The 18,492-nt window shown below is 44.9% G+C and overlaps 1 protein-coding gene across 2 annotated transcripts in view; it reads left to right on the top strand.

Annotated features, from left to right (window-relative positions):
• Positions 1-14,103: 14,103 nt before the first annotated feature.
• Positions 14,104-18,492, top strand: part of ERN1 (endoplasmic reticulum to nucleus signaling 1) — a 91,365-nt gene continuing 86,976 nt past the window's right edge. The window contains exon 1 of one of the 2 annotated variants that reach the window (XM_030922958.1): positions 14,104-14,313. In XM_030922958.1, the coding sequence (XP_030778818.1) occupies positions 14,254-14,313 (60 nt within the window). In that variant the 5' untranslated portion in view covers positions 14,104-14,253. The remainder of the gene's footprint in view (positions 14,314-18,492) is intronic. The other variant, XM_030922959.1, reaches the window with a different exon arrangement.

Below are 18,492 nucleotides of genomic sequence, written 5' to 3'. Positions count from 1 at the left end.
ACATGGCGAAACCCCGTCTCCACTAAAAATACAAAAATTAGCCGGGCGAGGTGGTGGGCGCCTGTAATCCCAGCTACTCGGGAGGCTGAGGCAGGAGAATCGCTTGAACCCGGGAGGCGGACGTTGCAGTGAGCTGAGATCGCGCCACTGCACTCTAACCTGAGCAACAGAGCAAGACTCCGTCTCAAAAAAAAATCCTCTTTAATCCAAAGCAATAATGACTTTGACAAGTGTTTAGTACCCTCTAGATTATTTATGTTTGTTGCTGTTTTAACTTTTGTTATTCAACATTTATTACATTATGGTACAGTTTCTACATTGGGCAGTGTATGAAAGTTTTCTTTGTGATCTAAAGTATCAGTTTTTATAAGTGTTCCACAGATTGTTGAAATGAAGATGTTTTCACTATCAAGTACAAATATGGTATAAAATATTTATTTATTAATTCAACCTTAGTTGTGTTGTAATTACTTGGTCCATAGCTCTATTTTGTGTATTATGTACTTGCTTGGAAGTTGGCGGTTGGCTTTGATTGTGATGTGTTAAGATTAGGCCTCAAATACCAAATGCCAATGAGGATGTGGAGCAACAGCTTTGCTCCATTACTTTTTTTGTTTTGTCTTGTTTTGTTTTTTGAGACAGTCTCACTCTGTTGCCCAGGCTGGAGTGCAGTGGCACAATCTTGGCTCACTGCAACCTCCGCCTCCCAACTTCAAGCGATTCTCCTGCCTCAGCCTCCCGAGTAGCTGGAATTACAGCTGTGCACAATCACGTCCGGCTAATTTTTGTATTTTTAGTAGAAACAGGGTTTCACCATATTGGCCAGGCTGGTCTCGAACTCCTGACCTCATGATTCTCCCACCTCAGCCTCCCAAAGTGCTGGGATTACAGGCATGAGCCACCGCGCCCAGCCTGCTTCCTTTCCTTCCCTTCCTTCCCTTCCTTTCCTTCCCTTTCCTTCCCTTCCCTTCCCTTCCCTTCCCTTCCCTTTTCCCTTTTCCCTTTCCCCTTTCTCTTTCCCTTTCCCTTTCCTTTCTTTCCTCTTTCTTTTCTTTTCTTTTTTTGAGACACTCTGGCTCTGTCGCCCAGGCTGGAGTATAGTGGCAGTATCTCGGCTCACTGCAACCTCTGCCACCTGGGTTCAAGCGATTCTCCTGCCTCGGACTCCCTAGTAGCTGGGACTACAGGCACGTACCACCATGCCTGACTAATTTTTGTATTTTTAGTAGAGACGGGGTTTCACCATGTTGGCCAGGCTGGTCTTGAACTCCTGACCTCAAGTGATCCAACTGCCTCGGCCTCCCAAAGTGGGGATTACAGGCGTGAGCCACCGTGCCCAGACTGCTTTTTTATTTTCTTGACAGTGTCTTTCAAAGAGGAGAAGTTTTTAATTTTGATGAAAATCTAATTTATCAATTTTTTTATAGGTAGTGCTTCTGGTTTCATATCTAAGAAATCTTGGCCTAATACAGATTTTTCTTTTATATGGTTTCTTCTAGAAGTTTAATTTAATTTAATTTTTTTTGAGATGGAGTCTTGCTCTGTTGCCCAGTCTGGAGTGCAGTGGCTGGATCTCAGCTCACTACAAGCTCTGCCTCCTGGGTTCACGCCGTTCTCCTGCCTCAGCCTCCTGAGTAGCTGGGACTACAGGCGCCCGCCACCTCTCCTGGCTAGTTTTTTTGTATTTTTTAGCAGAGACGGGGTTTCACCGTGTTAGCCAGGATGGTCTCGATCTCCTGACCTTGTGATCCGCCTGTCTTGGCCTCCCAACGTGCTGGGATTACAGGCTTGAGCCACCGCGCCTGGCCTAATTTAATTTAATTTTTGAGACAAAGTCTCACTCTGTCACCAGACTGGAGTGCAGTGGCGCGATCTCAGCTCACTACAACCTCTGTCTCCTGGGTTCAAGTGATTCTCCTGCCTCAGCCTCCCAAGTAGCTGGGATTGCAGGTGCATGCCACCATGCCCAGCTAAGTTTTGTATTTTTGGTAGAGACAGGGTTTCACCATGTTAGCCAGGATGGTCTCAATCTCTTGACCTCATGTTACGCCCACCTCGGCCTCCCAAAGTGCTGGGATTACAGGTGTGAGCCACTGCGCCCGCTCTTCTAGAAGTTTTATAGTGTTTGTTCTCGCATTCAGGTCTATTATCTTTTTCAAGTTAATTTTTGTGTCCAGTGTGAGACAAGAGTTAGGTTCATTTGTTTGTGTATGGATATTCACTTGTTCCAGCACCATTTGTTGAAGAGAATATCCTTTCACTTAAATTACCTTGTCATGTTTGTCACAAAAAAAAAAAAAAAAATTGACCATATATGAGTTGGTTTGTTTCTAAACAGTATCTTCTTTTGCACTGTTATCTATCTATCCTTATGCCAATACTATACCCTTAATTACTATTGCTTTATAGTACGTCTTAAAATCAGATATACAAGATCTCTAACTTTGTCCTTTCTCAAAATTATTTTGGCTATTTTAGGTTGTTTGTATTTCCAGAAACATTTTAGAATCCGCTTGTCAATTTCTACGAAAGACCTGTTGGAATTTTGCCTGAAATTGTATTGAATCTGTAGATCAATGTGTGAATAATTGACATCTTAACAACACTCAGTCGTCCCATGAATACAGTCTATTTCTTCATTTATTTTAAGTCTTATTCATTTCCCTCAGCAATGTCATAGTTTTCAGTGTACAATCTTGCATGTATTTTGTGAAATTTATCCGTCAGTATTTCATTTATAATGCTATTATGAATGACACTATTTTTATTCTTTTTTTTTAGTCAAGCTTCTGAGATGAGAGATACTATTTTTAAATTTCAATTTCTAAGAGTTTATTGCTGGTATATAGAAATGCAATTTATATTAATTTAAATCTAATTTTACTTAAATTATTTTAATAAAATTTTGTAATTTTGTAAATTTTTGTAAATTGATTCCATCTTCTATAGGGTGGGTACAATCAAGGGTGAACTTGAGAACTGGCTTCTATTTTTTGCCCCACCTCATCACAAGCTTGTTCTCAGGTGCCCTGGAAGCAGTTGAGGCAGAAAAGGCCCATGGGTTATTTAGAAGAATTATGTTTAATTTCCAAATAGCAGCCGGGCGTGGTGGCTCATGCCTGTCATCCCAGCACTTTGGGAGGCCGAGGTGGGTGGACCACAAGGTCAGGAGTTCGAGACATATTGGCCAGGCTCGTCTCGAACTCCTGACCAATATGGTGAAACCCCATCTCTACTAAAAATACAAAAAATTAGCAGGGCATGGTGACAGACACCTGTAATCCCAGCTACTCGGGAGGCTGAGACAGAAGAATCTCTTGAACCCAGGAGGCAGAGGTTGCAGTGAGCCCAGATCGTGCCACTGCACTCCAGCCTGGGTGACAGAGCGAGACTCTGTCTCAAACAAACAAACAAACAAACAAAAATAGCCTGGGCGTGGTGGCTCATGCCTGTAATCCCAGCACTTTTGAGAGGCCTAGGCAAGTGAATCAGGAGGTTAGGAGTTCAAGACCTGCCTGGCCAAGATGGTGAAACCCATCTCTACTAAAAATACAAACATTAGCTGAGTGTGGTGGTGGGTGCCTGTAATTCCACTACTCAGGAGGCTGAAGCAGAGAATTGCTTGAACCCGAGAGGTGGAGATTGCAGTGAGCTGAGATCGCACCACTGCTTTCCAGCCTGGTCAACAGAGTGAGACTCGGTCTCAAAAAATAAACAGAAATTAAAAATAGAATTTTCTAGTTCTAATTTTTTTTTTTTTTTTTTTGAGACAGAGTCTCGCTCTGTCACCCAGGCTGGAGTGCAGTGGCCAGATCTCAGCTCACTGCAAGCTCCGCCTCCTGGGTTCATGCCGTTCTCCTGCCTCAGCCTCCCGGGTAGCTGGGACTACAGGCGCTGCCACCTCGCCCGGCTAGTTTTTTGTAGTTTTTAGTAGAGACGGGGTTTCACCATGTTAGCCAGGATGGTCTCAATCTCCTGACCTTGTGATCCGCCCGTCTCGGCCTCCCAAAGTGCTGGGATTACACGCTTGAGCCACCGCGCCCGGCCCTCTAGTTCTAATGTTTTACTAATATCAATAGGTATTAGAATTTTCTAGTTTCTAATGTTTTACTAATATCAATAGAATGTTTTACTAATATCTAGTTTAATTCTGTTGTGGTCAGAGAATATGCTCTGTACAATTTCAGTCCTTTTAATTATTTTGTGTATCAACTTCTTTATTACTGCATAACAAATTAATTACCCTGGAGCCTGGTGTGGTTTAAAACAACAGGCATTTATTATCTCACAGCTTCTGTGAGTCAGAAATTGGGGAGCACCTTAGTGCGGTGATTCTGGCTTAGGGTCTCTTATGAGGCTGTAATCAGGATGTCACCCAGGTCTGTAGGCTTGTCTAAAGCATCTACTTCCAGCCTCATTCAGATGCTGTTGGTAAGAGGCCCCCATCCCTCACCCTGCGGGCCTCGCCTTCACACCACTTGTGACATGGCAGTTGGCCGGTGTCCCGCAGAGTAAGTGCTCCTGCGAGATGGGGAGGATGGGGGGAACATGATCTGTGATGTCTTTTATAATCCATCTTGGAAGGGGCATCATCACTTCCCACATTCTGTTGGTCACTTAGACCAACTCTGGTACCATGTGGGCAAGGACTACACCAGGGCATGACTACCAGGGGTTAGGGATTTGGGGAGCCATCTTAGAGGCTGGCTATCATATTGAGACTTATTCTATTGCCCAGCATATGGTCTATCTTGCACTTGAAAAGAAATTTTCATTTCGAATATATTTATTTATTTAAGACAGAGTCTTACTCCATTGCCCAGGCTGGAGTGCAATGAAGTAATCTCAGCTCACTGCAACCTCTGCCTCCTGGGTTCAAGCAATTCTCATGCCTCAGCCTCCCGAGTAGTTGGGATTATTACAGGCACGCACCACCACGCCCAGCTAATTTTTTTTTTTTTTTTTTTTTGTATTTTTAGTAAAGACAGGATTTTACCATGTTGGCCAAGCTGGTCTTGAACTCCTGACCTCAAGTGATCCACCCACCTTGGACTCCCCAAGTGCTGGGATTATAGGCATGAGCCACTGCACCTGGCCTATATTTTTAAAGATTTATTTATTTGTTTTTATTTTATTTTTGAGACAGGGTCTCACTCTGTCACCCAGGCTGGAGTGGAGTGCAGTGGTGCAATCATGGCTCACTGCAGCCTTGACCTCCTGGACTCGAGAGATCCCTGGGCCTCAGCCTCCTGAGTAGCTGGGACTACAGGCGTGCACTACCATGCCCGGCTAAGTTTTTAAATTTTATTTTAGAGATAGAGTCTCATTATGCTGGTCATGCTGGTCTTGAACTCCCAGTCTCAGACAATCCTTCCACCTCTGCCTTCCAAAGTGCTGGGATTACAGGTGTGAGCCACTGCGCCACCCTCTTTTTCTTCTCCTTCTTTTTTTTTTTTTTTTTTAATTGGGCAACACTTCATTCCATAAAATAGAATAAGTGTTTCCAGAATGTGTATTCTTTTGTTGTTGGGTATAATGTTTTGTAAGTGTAAAGGAGATCAAGGTAGTTGATAGTGTTATTCGAATCTCAATGGAGCCTGGCGATTTTGCCATCCAGGGGACATTTGGCAATATCTGGAGACACTTTTGGTTTTCACAACTAGGAGGGATGCCTATAGTCCCAGCTACTCAGGAGGCTGAGGCAGAAAAATCACTTGAACCCAGGAGGCAGAGGTCGCAGTGAGCCGAGATCGCGCTACTGCACACCAGCCTGGGTGACAGAGTGAGATGCCATCTCAAATAAATAAATACATACATACATAAATAAAACTTAAATTATCTGGCCAAAAATGTCAGTAACACAGAGGCTGAAAATCTTGTCTTATGATTTAGTGTTTGCCTACTTATCCTATCAGTAAATGAGTGTTGAAATCTAATCTAATTGTGGGTTTATTTTTTTCACCCATCAGTTGCTTCAATTTTTGCTTCATGTATTTTCAAACTGTTTTTAGGCGTTTACACATTTAGGATCGCTATATTTTGTTCATGAATAGACTCTTTTATCATTGTGAAATGCCGCTTTTTATCTCTGGTAACACTCCTTGTATTAAAGTCAGTTTGGCCAATGTCAGTATAACCTTTCCAACTGTCTTATCATTTTCACAAGGTCTATCTTATTTTTCTCCATCTTTTCACTTTTAGCCTACCTATGCCTTTGTATCTGAAGCTTAATTTTTGTAGTCATCATATAATGGTCTTTATTTTTTTCAGCTTGGTCATTTTCAGCCTTTTACTTGGCCTGTATAGACCATTTACATTTTTATAATAGCTTTATTGAAGAATAATTTACATACCGTACAATGAACTCATTCAGGTTAAAAATTCAGACTGGGCACCGTGGCTCATGGCTGTAATCCCAGCACTTTGAGAGACCAAGGTGGGAGGATCGCTTGAGCCCAGGAGTTGGAAACCAACCGGGGCAACATAGCGAGACCTCATCTCTACAAATAATAATAAAAAAAAAATTAGCCAGGCACGGTGGCGGGGCACCTGTAGTCCCAGCTACTTGGAAGGCTGAAGCAAGAGAATTGCTTAAGCCCAGGAGGGTGAGGCTGTAATGAGCCATGATCATTGTGTTCATAGAGAGCACCACTGCACTCTAGCCTGGGCAACAAAGTGAAACTTCGTCTCAAAGAAAATAAATAAACTACAACTTCAATGGCTTTGGTGTATTAACGGAGTTATGCAGCCATCACTGCAATCGACTTCAAAATATTTTCATTAACCCAAAAAGAAATCCACACTTCTTTATCATCACTCTCCAGTCTTCCCCATCTGCTTCCCCTACCCTAAGCAACCACTCATCTACTTTATGTCTTTCTAGATTTGGAGATTTATATACACAGAATGGTACAACATGTGGTCTTTTGTGACTGGCTTCTTTCACTAAGCATAATATCCTCAAGGTTCATCCCTATTAGAGCATGTATCAATACTCCATTGCTTTTCAGTTGTCAAATATTCCACTAAATAGATAATGCCATATTTTGTTGATCCATTTTGGTTGATGGACACTTGGGTTGGTTCCACTTTTTGACTATTATGAACCATGCTGCCATGAACATTTGTGCACAAGTTTTTGTATGGGTGTGTATTTTCATTTCTCTTGGGGAAGTATTTGCTTTTTAATTGGGAAGTTTCTCTCATTTTTTTTTTTTTGTAATTTACTATGCTGACTATGTTTTGTTTCATTTTGTTTCATCTTCTGTAGTAATTTGTAATCAAGCCACCTTTTAAAATTTTCTAAGTTCTCTCTAGTGCTGTTAGTGATATATATATAAATTATATATCTAATTTCAGAATGCTTTTTATTTTAATGGAAAACACAAAGTAACTAACCAGCTCACACAACTTGAAAACCCAGAGGAACCACAGCCGGGTGCAGTGACTTATACCTGTAATCCCAGCATTTTGGGAGACTGAAGTGGGCGGATCACTTGAGGTCAGGAGTTTGAGACCAGCCTCACCAACACGGTGGAATCCCATCTCTACTAAACGCACAAATTAGCTGGGCATGGTGGCATACACCTGTAGTCCCAGCTACTTGGGAGGTTAAGGCACGAGAATCACTTGAACCCAGGAGGCGGAGGTTGCAGCGAGATGAGATTGTGCCATTCCACTCCAGCCATGGTGACAGCAAGACTCCATCTAAGAAAACAAACAAACAAAAAAACCAAGGAGCCAGACTCCAGGCAACACTTGCCCCATGGCCCCACTCAGCCACCATGCTAACAGCATCATCCTAAGGGAAAACCCAGCAGCTCCTGGGCCCCCTGCTCCCTCACATGCATTCCCCCTGAAGGTTTTTCATGTCATGGGCTCACCCTGAACCGATTACTGTGAAAAGGGCCTTCATGAAGTTACTCAGCGCTTTCCTTTCCTCAGGCCTTTGTTCAGATCCTCTTTATCCCCCTAGAATGTCCTTTCCAGTCAGATCTAACAGATGGCACATTCCAGACATCACTTCTTCCATGAAGCCCTCCCTGCTGTATCCATTCACCACCTTCCTTCCTGATCTCTCTCGATGACCGAAGTTCTGTTTCTCTAAGTTTATTCCCTCCCTCTTGTGCTTTTCACAGTTAGTCTTTATTATCATTTTTTTTTAGATGAAGTTTTGCTCTTGTCGCCCAGGCTAGAGTGCAGTGGCACGATCTTGGCTCACTGCAACCTCTGCCTCCTGGGGTTCAAGTGATTCTCCTGCCTCAGTCTCCCAAGTAGCTGGGACTAAAGGCGTCTGCCACCATGCCCGGATAATTTTTGTATTTTTAACAGAGACATTTCACCATGTTGGCCAGGCTGATCTCAGACTCCTGACCTCAGGTGATCTGCCTGCATTGGTCTACCAAAGTGCTGGGACCCCACCCCCGGCCCTCCCCCCCGCCAAAAAAAAAAAAAAAAAAAAAAAAAAAAACACAGATTCTGGAAGGAGGAAATAAAAAGCAGAGACACAGGAAGAAAGCCAGAAAATGGTAATATCCAAGGAGGAAAAGTTCCAGAGGAAAGAACCCTTTATATACCTGAATTGAAAAGAAGCCTAGTGGGGGGGGTAGGGGGTGGCGGGGAACAAACCCAGGAATTAGGTCCAATGGGATTTTAAAAGAGGAAGAATGTTTATGAGGTGCTTGAGAGAAGTTTCCAGAGAGTTTTGTGGAATTAAGCCAGACCTCAGGGGATTAGGATGGCCTGGCCAGTGAGGAAGTGGAGGTACTGTGAGAGATGGCCATTTCCATCTTGGTGCTGCCTTGGCCCTTTGAGAATATTAATGTACTGTAAACTGGGGACACTGGAAACTTTCTGTGGCCGCGTATAGACTTGGCACAAGTGGGTGTGAAATATAAGACCCAGAGACAAATGAACAAATAACGAGTCAGGATTAGCCTAAGCTACCCCACAGGGTAGAACCTGGGAGTGGGGTGGTGAGTGACGGGTGCCAGGTAGCGGGGGAGGGGCCTTGTTTCTTAAAATTAAATAACGCCCACTACATCAGGCAAAGGTCATGATCTTAGAGTAAAGATAAGATAATACCATAAAGCATGTAGTTGCATATTTCCAAACAGCCAATAAAAAAAATAAGAAATAATCACTTTTTACTCCTTATGGTATAATGTGAAAAAAAATAAATAATCAGTTTGCAACCTAAGAAAGTGTGTAGTGAGTGAGATTCTGTGGTAAAGGGAAGTTCTTAGAATGAGTGTCACAATCTTTTCAAATCCAGTCATCCTAGAACAGGAAGAGCCCAAGTCCTATTTACCTAAAAACCAAAGTGCTCACGGTGAGAACAACTTTTAAAATGTCCGTTAAACTTGAGGGGAGGACGGAGATAAGAATTTAGCTTGCTATCAGAGACTCTTGATTCATTGTTGTTTGTTTTTGTTTGTTTGTTTGTTTGTTCATTTTGTTTTGAGACAGGGTCTCACTCCGCTGCCCAGGCTGGAGTGCAGTGGTGCGATCACAGCTCACTGCAGCCTCCACCTCTCAGGCTCGAGTGATCCTCTCACCTCAGCTTCCAGAGTAGCTGGGACTACAGGTGTGCACCACCGCACCTGACTAATTATTTTATTTTTTTGTAGGGACCAGGTGTCACTATGTTGCCCAGACTGGTTTCAAACTCTTAGGCTCAAGATATCTGCCACCTCAGCCTCCCAAAGTGCTGGGATTATAGGTGTAAGTCACAGCGCCTGGCCCCTTTATTGTTGTATTAATATTTATCCCATAACTACTCCACACACACTGTAAGTTCAGTTCTAGAAGGAGCAGCAGCGATATCACTAAAAAAAAAAAAAAAAAAAAAAAAAAATCTGACTTGATTTATTCTGATAAAGATACCGTTCCTTTGAAATGTTACTGGAGTTTTCAACCATGACCTTTCTTTCTGGTTTTACTAGATTTTTCTTTCAAGTCTCCTCCTTCAAAGGTATCTATCCTCTCACTAGCTATCTGCAAATCAACCTCACAAGCATTTTTAAATGAGATTTTAAAGGGTTTTAAACACAAATGAGACAGGCACAAACTCCTTTTTGGGTCATAATTTATTCCACTAGAGGGCGACATTTGCTAAACTAAAAGGGATTCATGGCTGCAGGGCTCAAGGCTGGACATCAAGATTGAACTGGAGCCCTGGATCTTGACTGCCTTCAGTGCACAGTGGAAACTGTAAAACGCACAGGTATCTGGGCTTTGCCCCTGGACATTGTGAATCAGTCAGGGAAAGGGGTACAAGAAATTGTCAGAAATAGGTTTATTTCTTTTATTTTTTTTTGAGGTGCAGTCTCACTCTGTCGCCCAGGCTGCAGTGCAGTGGTGCAGTATCGGCTCACTGCAACCTCTGCCTCCTGGGTTCAAGCGATTTTTCTGCCTCAGCCTCCCGAGCAGCTGAGACTACAGGCGCACACCACCACGCCTGGCTAATTTTTGTATTTTTAGTTGAGACGGGGTTTCACCATGTTGCTCAGGCTGGTCTTGAACTCCTGACCTCGTGATCCACCCGCCTTGTCCTCCCAAAGTGCTGGGATTACAGGTGTGAGCCACCATGCCCAGCTTTTTATTCATATTTTTTGGAGACAGGGTCTTGCTCTGTCGCCCAGGCTGGAGTGCCATGTCACCATCAAAGCTCACTGCAGCCTTGACCTCCCGGCTCAAGCCATCCTCCTGCCTCAGCTTCCCAAGTCACTGGAACTACAGGTGTGAACCACCATGCCTGACTAATTTTTTGTTTTTTTGTTTTTTTTACAGAAACACTGTCTCACTATGTTCCCCAGGCTGGTCTTGCTCTCAAGCAATCCTCCTGCCTTGGCCTTCCAAAGTGCTGGGATTACAGGCGCGAGCCACCATGCCTAGCCTGGAAATCTATTTTTGTTGTTGTTGTTGTTGTTTGTGTGTGTGGGGGGGTTTATTTTGTTTTGTTTTTGTTTTTGTATTTTTTTCTTTTTTTTTTTTGCTCTCCAAGTTTGGGAACCAGTGGTTTAAAGAGAGGTTAAGTGAAAATAAGATTTTCTTCCACCTCCCCATAGTCAGGTCCTGCTGCAGTTCTTTGTTGAATCTGATGTATATATGTTTTTTACACTGGTGGAAAAGGGGGCTTATCTTTACACTAAGACCATGACCTTTGCTTGATTCAGTGGATGTTATTTAATGTGACTTGCAGAAAGGTCATTTACTGCCCATTTTCAGGTCTTTTATACGGGCAGGTCCACTTCAAAGGCACCCTACAAAATATTCCATTTCTGTTTGTGTTTATCAGTGCTGCCAGCTTTTACTTTATCATAAGCAAAAAGCTGCCTAAAGAAGTACTTGACTGGCCAGGCTCGGTGGCTCAAGCCTGTAATCCCAGCACTTTGGGAGGCCGAGACGGGCGGATCACGAGGTCAGGAGATCAAGACCATCCTGGCTAACACGGTGAAACCCCGTCTCTACTAAAAATACAAAAAACTAGCCAGGCGAGGTGGTGGGCGCCTGTAGTCCCAGCTACTCTGGAGGCTGAGGCAGGAGAATGGTGTAAACCCGGGAGGCGGAGCTTGCAGTGAGCTGAGATCCAGCCACTGCACTCCAGCCTGGGAGACAGAGCCAGACTCCGTCTCAAAAAAAAAAAAAAAAAAGAAGTACTTGACTGTGGAGCAAGATTATGGGCAATGCCACCATAAATAAAACCAGTGCTTATCAGTCTGGACTGCCAAGCAAGTGGAGAAGTGCATGAAGTATGTGGACGATGCATAAGAAATTCAGAGAATGGGGCTGGGTGCAGTGGCTCATGCCTGTAATCCCAGCACTTTAGGAGGCAGGGGCGGGCGGATCACGAGGTCAGGAGTTCGAGACCAGGCTGGCCAACATGGTGAAACCCCGTCTCTACTAAAAATACAAAAATTAGCCGGGTATGGTGGTGGGCGCCTGTAATCCCAGCTACTTGGGAGTCTCAGGCAGGAGAATCGCTTGAAACCGAAAGGGCAGAGGTTGCAGTGAGCCAAGATCATGCCACTGCACTCCAGCCTGGGCAAAAGAGTGAAATTCCATCTCAAAAGAAAAAAAAAAGAAAAAAAGAAAAAAAAATCAGAGAACATGTAACAGTGCAATTAAGCCCTGGGGATTTAGTCCAACTGAGTGTAAGACAAATAATACCTATCTGGCCAGGCTTCTTGGAACGGATTTTTTTTTCTTTCTAAGATCTTTAAAACTGATTTATGAGTGAAATTGAGGTCAGCATTCCCTTTTGTGTTTCATCTGCTGATGTTACAGGGTCACAGTGACATTTTGAATTGTAAAAGGGCTGCCAGAGTTCCAGTACAGCGAATTTTTCCCTCGTAGACTTACTCTGAGAAAAAGCACCGGCGGAGGGATGTGAAAGTGACATTTTTCAGTCAAGCTTCTCTTTTAAGTTAAGTATACAGGGTCTAACAGATGCTGTTGTCAGCTGGCAAACTGGACAGGTAATCATTAAAGAGGTCCTCCCAAGCCAGGTGTCATAGGGCACACCTGTAGTCCCAGCTACTGGGGAGGATCTCTTGAGCCCAGGAGTTCGAGAGCAGCCTGGGCAACATAGTGAGACCTCATCTCTGAAAAGAAAAGATAAAAGGTCAAGAAATAAAGAGCTCCTCCCAGTTTCAGGGCTGTAGGCCTCTCTGGACACCTGGCTACATTGCTCAGGAGTGCTGGGTCTCTCAGTACATCTCTCTGCCAATCCCAAACCTCTGTTTGCACTTAGACATGCAGGTAACACTTTTCAAAATGTTTCTACTGTTTTCACAGTTGCCAAGATTCTTCCCACTCTTACAGAGATGCGTTGGAGTCTCCAGCATGCGGTAGGGATTAGTCCCTTCATTGTAATCCAGGCCTAGGGGGTTAGGAATGGGGAGTTCTATTTGCACGATTTGGACTTACTATCATTTTGGTCTGTTTTAGTTGGATAAGATTGACCACAATGCACACAGACTGGACATTTGGCCAGTCCCCCACTACTACTTTGTTGTTTTGTCTACAACTGCTTATTCTTTTCCTTCAAATTCGAAAAATCTTAGGCTCTCATATGAGCAAGTCAGGAAAAATTAGAGAATGTCATAGCCCTGTTTTCTTTTTCCCCTAGGATAAGTTAGATACCTTTCCTTGGGCTCCAAATCTCAGTTTACTCTCTTTCCTTGCAAAAGACATGTCCTCCGTCCCCATGTCCCTCTCAGTGGAGGCCAGTGCCAGTGACCAAAAAGCTGCCGAGCTCTTTAACTCTAATTAGTAGTCCACACCCTCACACAGACCTTGCAGGAGGCCTCAGCCCACCCACTCCCTCCAACGAGTTGTGACGCAGGCCATCTCAAACTTCACATCCACACGTGTCACATCAACGCACGTGACACAAGTGGCCGAATTGGTTTCCTCCTTATAATTTTTGGTGAGTGACTTGGCCGTGGTTCATTCCAAACGGAACTGATGGCTGTTGGATATGACTTGAGGGGAATTCCTGAGGGCAAGGAAAAGGAAGAAAGAGGCACTGGAGGAGACGAGGCACAGCTGGAGAACCCTACGGCTGTGAACACTGCGACTGCCGCGCGGGGCAGCTGAGCCGTGTTTGCTGGAAGCCTCCGGTAGCTGCTGAAACCTTCGCTCCGGAGGTCGCCTCAGTAAACCTCGCCGATGAGTCCACCACGGCGGAAAGACGGAAAGGGGGCTTCTAGGCACCCGGGACCGCCCGTGTCCCGCCCTTTTCCCTGATGAAGTCTGACGCGGCAGGTCCCTTGGCAGGGTTAATGGGACCACCTGGTGGGGCATTGCAGGTCTTTCCCAGCCACAGACAAACTTCGCGCCTCGATCACCCAGCGCCCCCAGACGCTGGATGCCGAGGCCGGCTCCTTCATAGCCGCCACCGCCTCCTCAGGAGCGAAGCCAACCAGATGCCAGCACCGCCTTCGGCCCCGCCCCGAGCCAGCCCCCCACACCCCCCCCCGGTCACGCCCTCGGCCCGCCCTCGGCCCCGCCCCCATCCCCGCCCTGAACACGCCCCTGGGTTGGCCCCGCCCCCATCACCGCCCCCAACCCCGCCCCGACCGGAAGAAGCCGAGGCACCCGGCACTTATAGGGCCGGGAATGGGGGTGCCGCCGTCGCCTAGTCAGCTCTGCGTCCGCTGAGGCTAGGTCGCCGCCTCGCTGTCGTCGCGGCGCCCCCGCCCGGTCCTCTGTCCGTACCGCCCCCGGAGTCAGGGCCGAGTCCTCGCCATGCCGGCCCGGCGGCTGCTGCTGCTGCTGCTGCTGACGCTACTGCTGCCCGGCCTCGGGGTGAGTGACCCGGGAGCGTGGGGTGGAGGACAGCTCGCGACGGCCGGGTCGGGGCCGGTGCAGAGTCGCGCCGGCCGTCGGGGCTGGAGTCCGAGCTGGGAGCGCGGCGGCGGCCAGAGGCCCCGTGCGCCCCGCCGAGGGAGGCTCGGGCCGGGCGTAGAAGGCGGCGCCGGGCCGGGAGAGCTTCCCTGACTGGAGTCGCGGCCCCACCGAGGTGTCGGCCGCCCGAAGAGCCTCCCAAGCCAGCGCGGCTGTCAGGGGCAGCGGCTTCCCGGACCCCGCGGGTTCGGGCGCAACTTCGTGGCGCCCTGGACGGCACCTGGGGGTCCCAGAGGGACCCGGCCTGGGGAGGCCGTCCACCTGCGGGACCCTCGCGGGTTGGCGCCGGCGCTGCCTGGCGGGGGCCGCGGGAGGAGCCGAAAGGGCGCTGGGATCCAGGGGAAGGGTCTGTCCTGCGCTTCGAATCCGTGTTTGAACTTTTTAAAAATTCGAAAACTTTGGGGAACGAATGCAACAGGGAGTAAGGACTCTCACCCGAGAGCTGGCTTCTGCCACTTGCCCTGCCGGTTTCTTGGTACTGGGAGGCTGCAGGCTTCCTTCTGTGCACAAGACTTCCTTGAGCAAGTGGAGCTGTGGGAATTGCACTCTTGGAAGATCCCATATGGGTTCGAGGTGAGGCCACTTCAGAACCTCAAATGAAAGACTGTCTCCTTGTGGGAGAGCACCTGGGGTCATCAGAAATGTCTTTTCATCTTTTTCTGGAGGAGACGAATGATAGGGCCTGGTTTACATTCATTTAACTATTTATGACCTTCACTCAGCTGTGGATTTGGAGACATTTTGTGGGAGACTTGGCTTTTTTTTTTTTTTCTGGTTGGAAGAACCTAAATTAGCGAGTGTTTTTTACAAAATGTATTGTTCAGGATGTGAGCGTGGCAAATTTGTCCGTGTTCTGTTTAATGACCTCTTTAAACGTACTGTGTACTCTTTAATAGGGATATCATGTACCAAGTGTCCCAGTAGAACACTGACATGTGTGTGCCTGCGTGCCAGCCACCGCGTGAACTCTTTGGAGGTTTTGCATTTTAGGTAAATAACTGTCTGTACTCTTGGAGTAACAAGAATTTGGAAACAGACGAAATAAATAAATAAGGTCACCTTTTTCAAATTCGGGTTTTTTTTGTGTGTGTGTGTGTTTTTTTTTAATAAAGGAAAATTTGTAGATACTTTCTTTATAATAGAACTTGTGGAAGTTAAGTTTTTCTTTAAAATAAAAACCCCACTTCTGCAACTAAGGTCAGGTTTTGAACTTGAGCATCTCACTTTGGATTGGTAACTACTGCCTGGCATCTGTTCACAAATGAGGGTGTAAGTAGAATGACCAAATGTTAGACATGGAATTCGATCATTTCATATCGTCAAGGGATAGGTGTATATGGTTTCCTTTGCCACATCTTTCCTTTTGTTACTTTTTCACTGGATTCTAGTGTTTGGTTATTGAATAACTTAGGCTAAACAGCCAAAAATAACGATTTAGCTTTAGTAGGAACTATAGTTTCAGTTCGTGTAAATATTTCCAATTTGTATTTAGAAATCCAAACTTCTCAGAGTTCATGATAAAATATTCTATACCCTTATGAAAAGGTTATAGTTTAGTGTAACTACTATTTAGGTGAAAAGTCAGGCTGGGCGCGTTGGCTCACGCCTGTAATCCCAGCACTTTGGAAGGCTGAGGTGGGTGGATCACTTGAGGTCAGGAGTTCGAGACCAGCCTGGCCAGCTTGGTGAAACCTTGTCTCTACTAAAAATACAAAACAAATAAATAAATAAATAAGTAAGTAAGTAAAATGAAAATTAGCCAGGCTAATGCGCAGGTAGCACAAGCCAGTAATCCCAACTACTGGGGAGGCTAAGGTAGGAGAAGCACCCAAACCCTGGAGGTGGAGGTTGCAGAGATGGAGCCACTGTGCTCCAGCCTGGGGGACAGAGCAAGACTGTCTCAAAAAAAAAAAAAAAAAAAAAGTCACAATTTCACTCCTAGAATTTTCTCTCAAGAGTTTTCATCCCCAAACATAGTAAAAATTATTATTTTAAAATTGTGAATGAAACTCATAGCAAAGTTTGCAGTTAAACCAGGCAACAGTGATGTGCAGAACACAGTGGGTATAAAATCAGACAAACCTGAGTTCTAACTGGTCACTTGCTAGCTGTGCCCTGGGCATATTCTTTTACTACTACTTCTTCTTTTTCTTTCTTTTTTGATATGGAGTTTCTTCGCTCTTGTTGCCCAGGCTGGAGTGCAATGGTGTGGTCTCGGCTCACTGCAACCTCCGCCTCCTGGGTTCAAGTGATTCTTCTGCCTCAGCCTCCCAAGTAGCTGAGATTACAGGTGCCTGCCACCACACCCAGCTGATTTTTGTATTTTTAGTGGAGACGTGGTTTCACCCTGGTGGCCAGGCTGGTCTCGAACTCCTGACCTCAAGTGATCCACCCACCTTGGCCTTCCAAAGTGCTGGGATTACAGGCGTGAGCCACCGCGCCCGGCCGTGATTTTACTTCTTAGAGACTGCTTCCTGATAGGTGAAATTGGGACAGCTAACATGTGAAAGAAGGCACCACCTTCACACGTACTTAATAAATGTAAATTCTCTTTACCCTCCAAAAATGCTTTTTACACTACGTCATCATTTTTTGAATGTTATACTATGCCTCTGCAAGAAATAGTTTTTGATGTTTCTTTTTGATTGATGGAGTAACTGTTGCATTGGAGGCAATACTGTGATTTTCTTTCAGTGTGTGTCTTTTTGAGCCAGACATTGACTCATTATGAGTTGAGACTTTAGGCTACCAGATCCAAAACGCAATAGCATTGGCATTATTAAGCACTTGAGGCTGTCTTTTGTTAATCCAGAATGTGCTTATTTAGTCAGTGAGTTTCTCCTTTCTTCCTAGACCTATATCTTGCTCCTAGAGTTGGTTAGTGTTACATCATCACTGTCAGCAGTCCTCATTTTATGGTATTTAGGTGCCATATCTCTCAGTTATCAAAGAGATCAGTACAATGTGAGGCAAAGTACCTTTTTTAAAAAAGCTATAATATATCAGATTTCTTTCATTTAGCCAATATTTTGGTTTTAGAGGGAGGTTTTTGAAAAGTCACCAAGAACTGAGGATCATACGTGTACAGAAACACTGTAATCTGATAGATGAGTCTTAACTAGCAATGTCTTTGCTTATCATTTATTCTGACTGTGATCACCTGCATTCATTATCCTAATAGGCGATATCAAGTGTTTATACTGAGGCCACAAGTAGAATGTTTCATTGAGTTTGTTATCAGGGCTGCTGATCATGAAATTAAACTGTAGTTGTGCACATGTGTATTGTTTCATTAACTTGCCTGCCTACTCAGCCTTCTGCAGTAATGTAGCTTCTCAGAGCACGGGAGAAAAATGTATCTGAGAGTTATTCGAGAGAGAGTTCAACAATAGACCATGTTTCCGAGCATAAATCCAGTGAACCACATAAAAATTTCTTCGTGTCTGGTTGGAATAGTGTCACTTGCATGGGTCTGAGGGTTTCATTATTTGCCTGCCCCAGATTTGGACTCCATTTTTCAGGTGAAAGAATCCTTGGATAACTGCTTCATTTTCATAGGAAACCTCTTTAGTTTCGGGATCCAAAGTAATACGTAGGTTCAATATTTTGTAGGTTTTATAATCAAATGTTCTCCCTAAAGAGATGACATAGGGGAGAAAAGCCTAATGTATCATCTTAATGGATTCAGTTTTTATTATGCACAAACTCTGGGCTTGTAACCTAGGAATATGATTAGAGTGTGATGCTGGCTTAAAAAATAGGACTGGTGAATCACAGTTTGTGAATAATAAACATACTGGTTGGAAATATTTCCCAGAAGCAGTTTTTTTTTTTCCGTCTATCTTTACCTATATCCCATGTTTGGTTTCAAACTTCCCTGCCTTAGAGCAACACAGCTGGTTTTAGACAGTCTCTATATCACTATCTTATGATCTTTGCTCATGTACAAACATACAGCAAATACAACAGTATAAAAATATGATGTGATCTATTTTTGTTCACTTTTTCCCCACAGAACGTCTTCTCTAACCCGATAGGAAATGTTCTGAGTACACCATCACATTTGTCATTTTAGTAGCA

This window comes from Rhinopithecus roxellana, chromosome 19 (assembly GCF_007565055.1).
Source record: "Rhinopithecus roxellana isolate Shanxi Qingling chromosome 19, ASM756505v1, whole genome shotgun sequence".
Taxonomy (NCBI): Eukaryota; Metazoa; Chordata; class Mammalia; order Primates; family Cercopithecidae; genus Rhinopithecus; species Rhinopithecus roxellana.
Note: the sequence above shows the minus strand (reverse complement) of the source record. Positions and strands in the feature narration are given on the sequence as shown.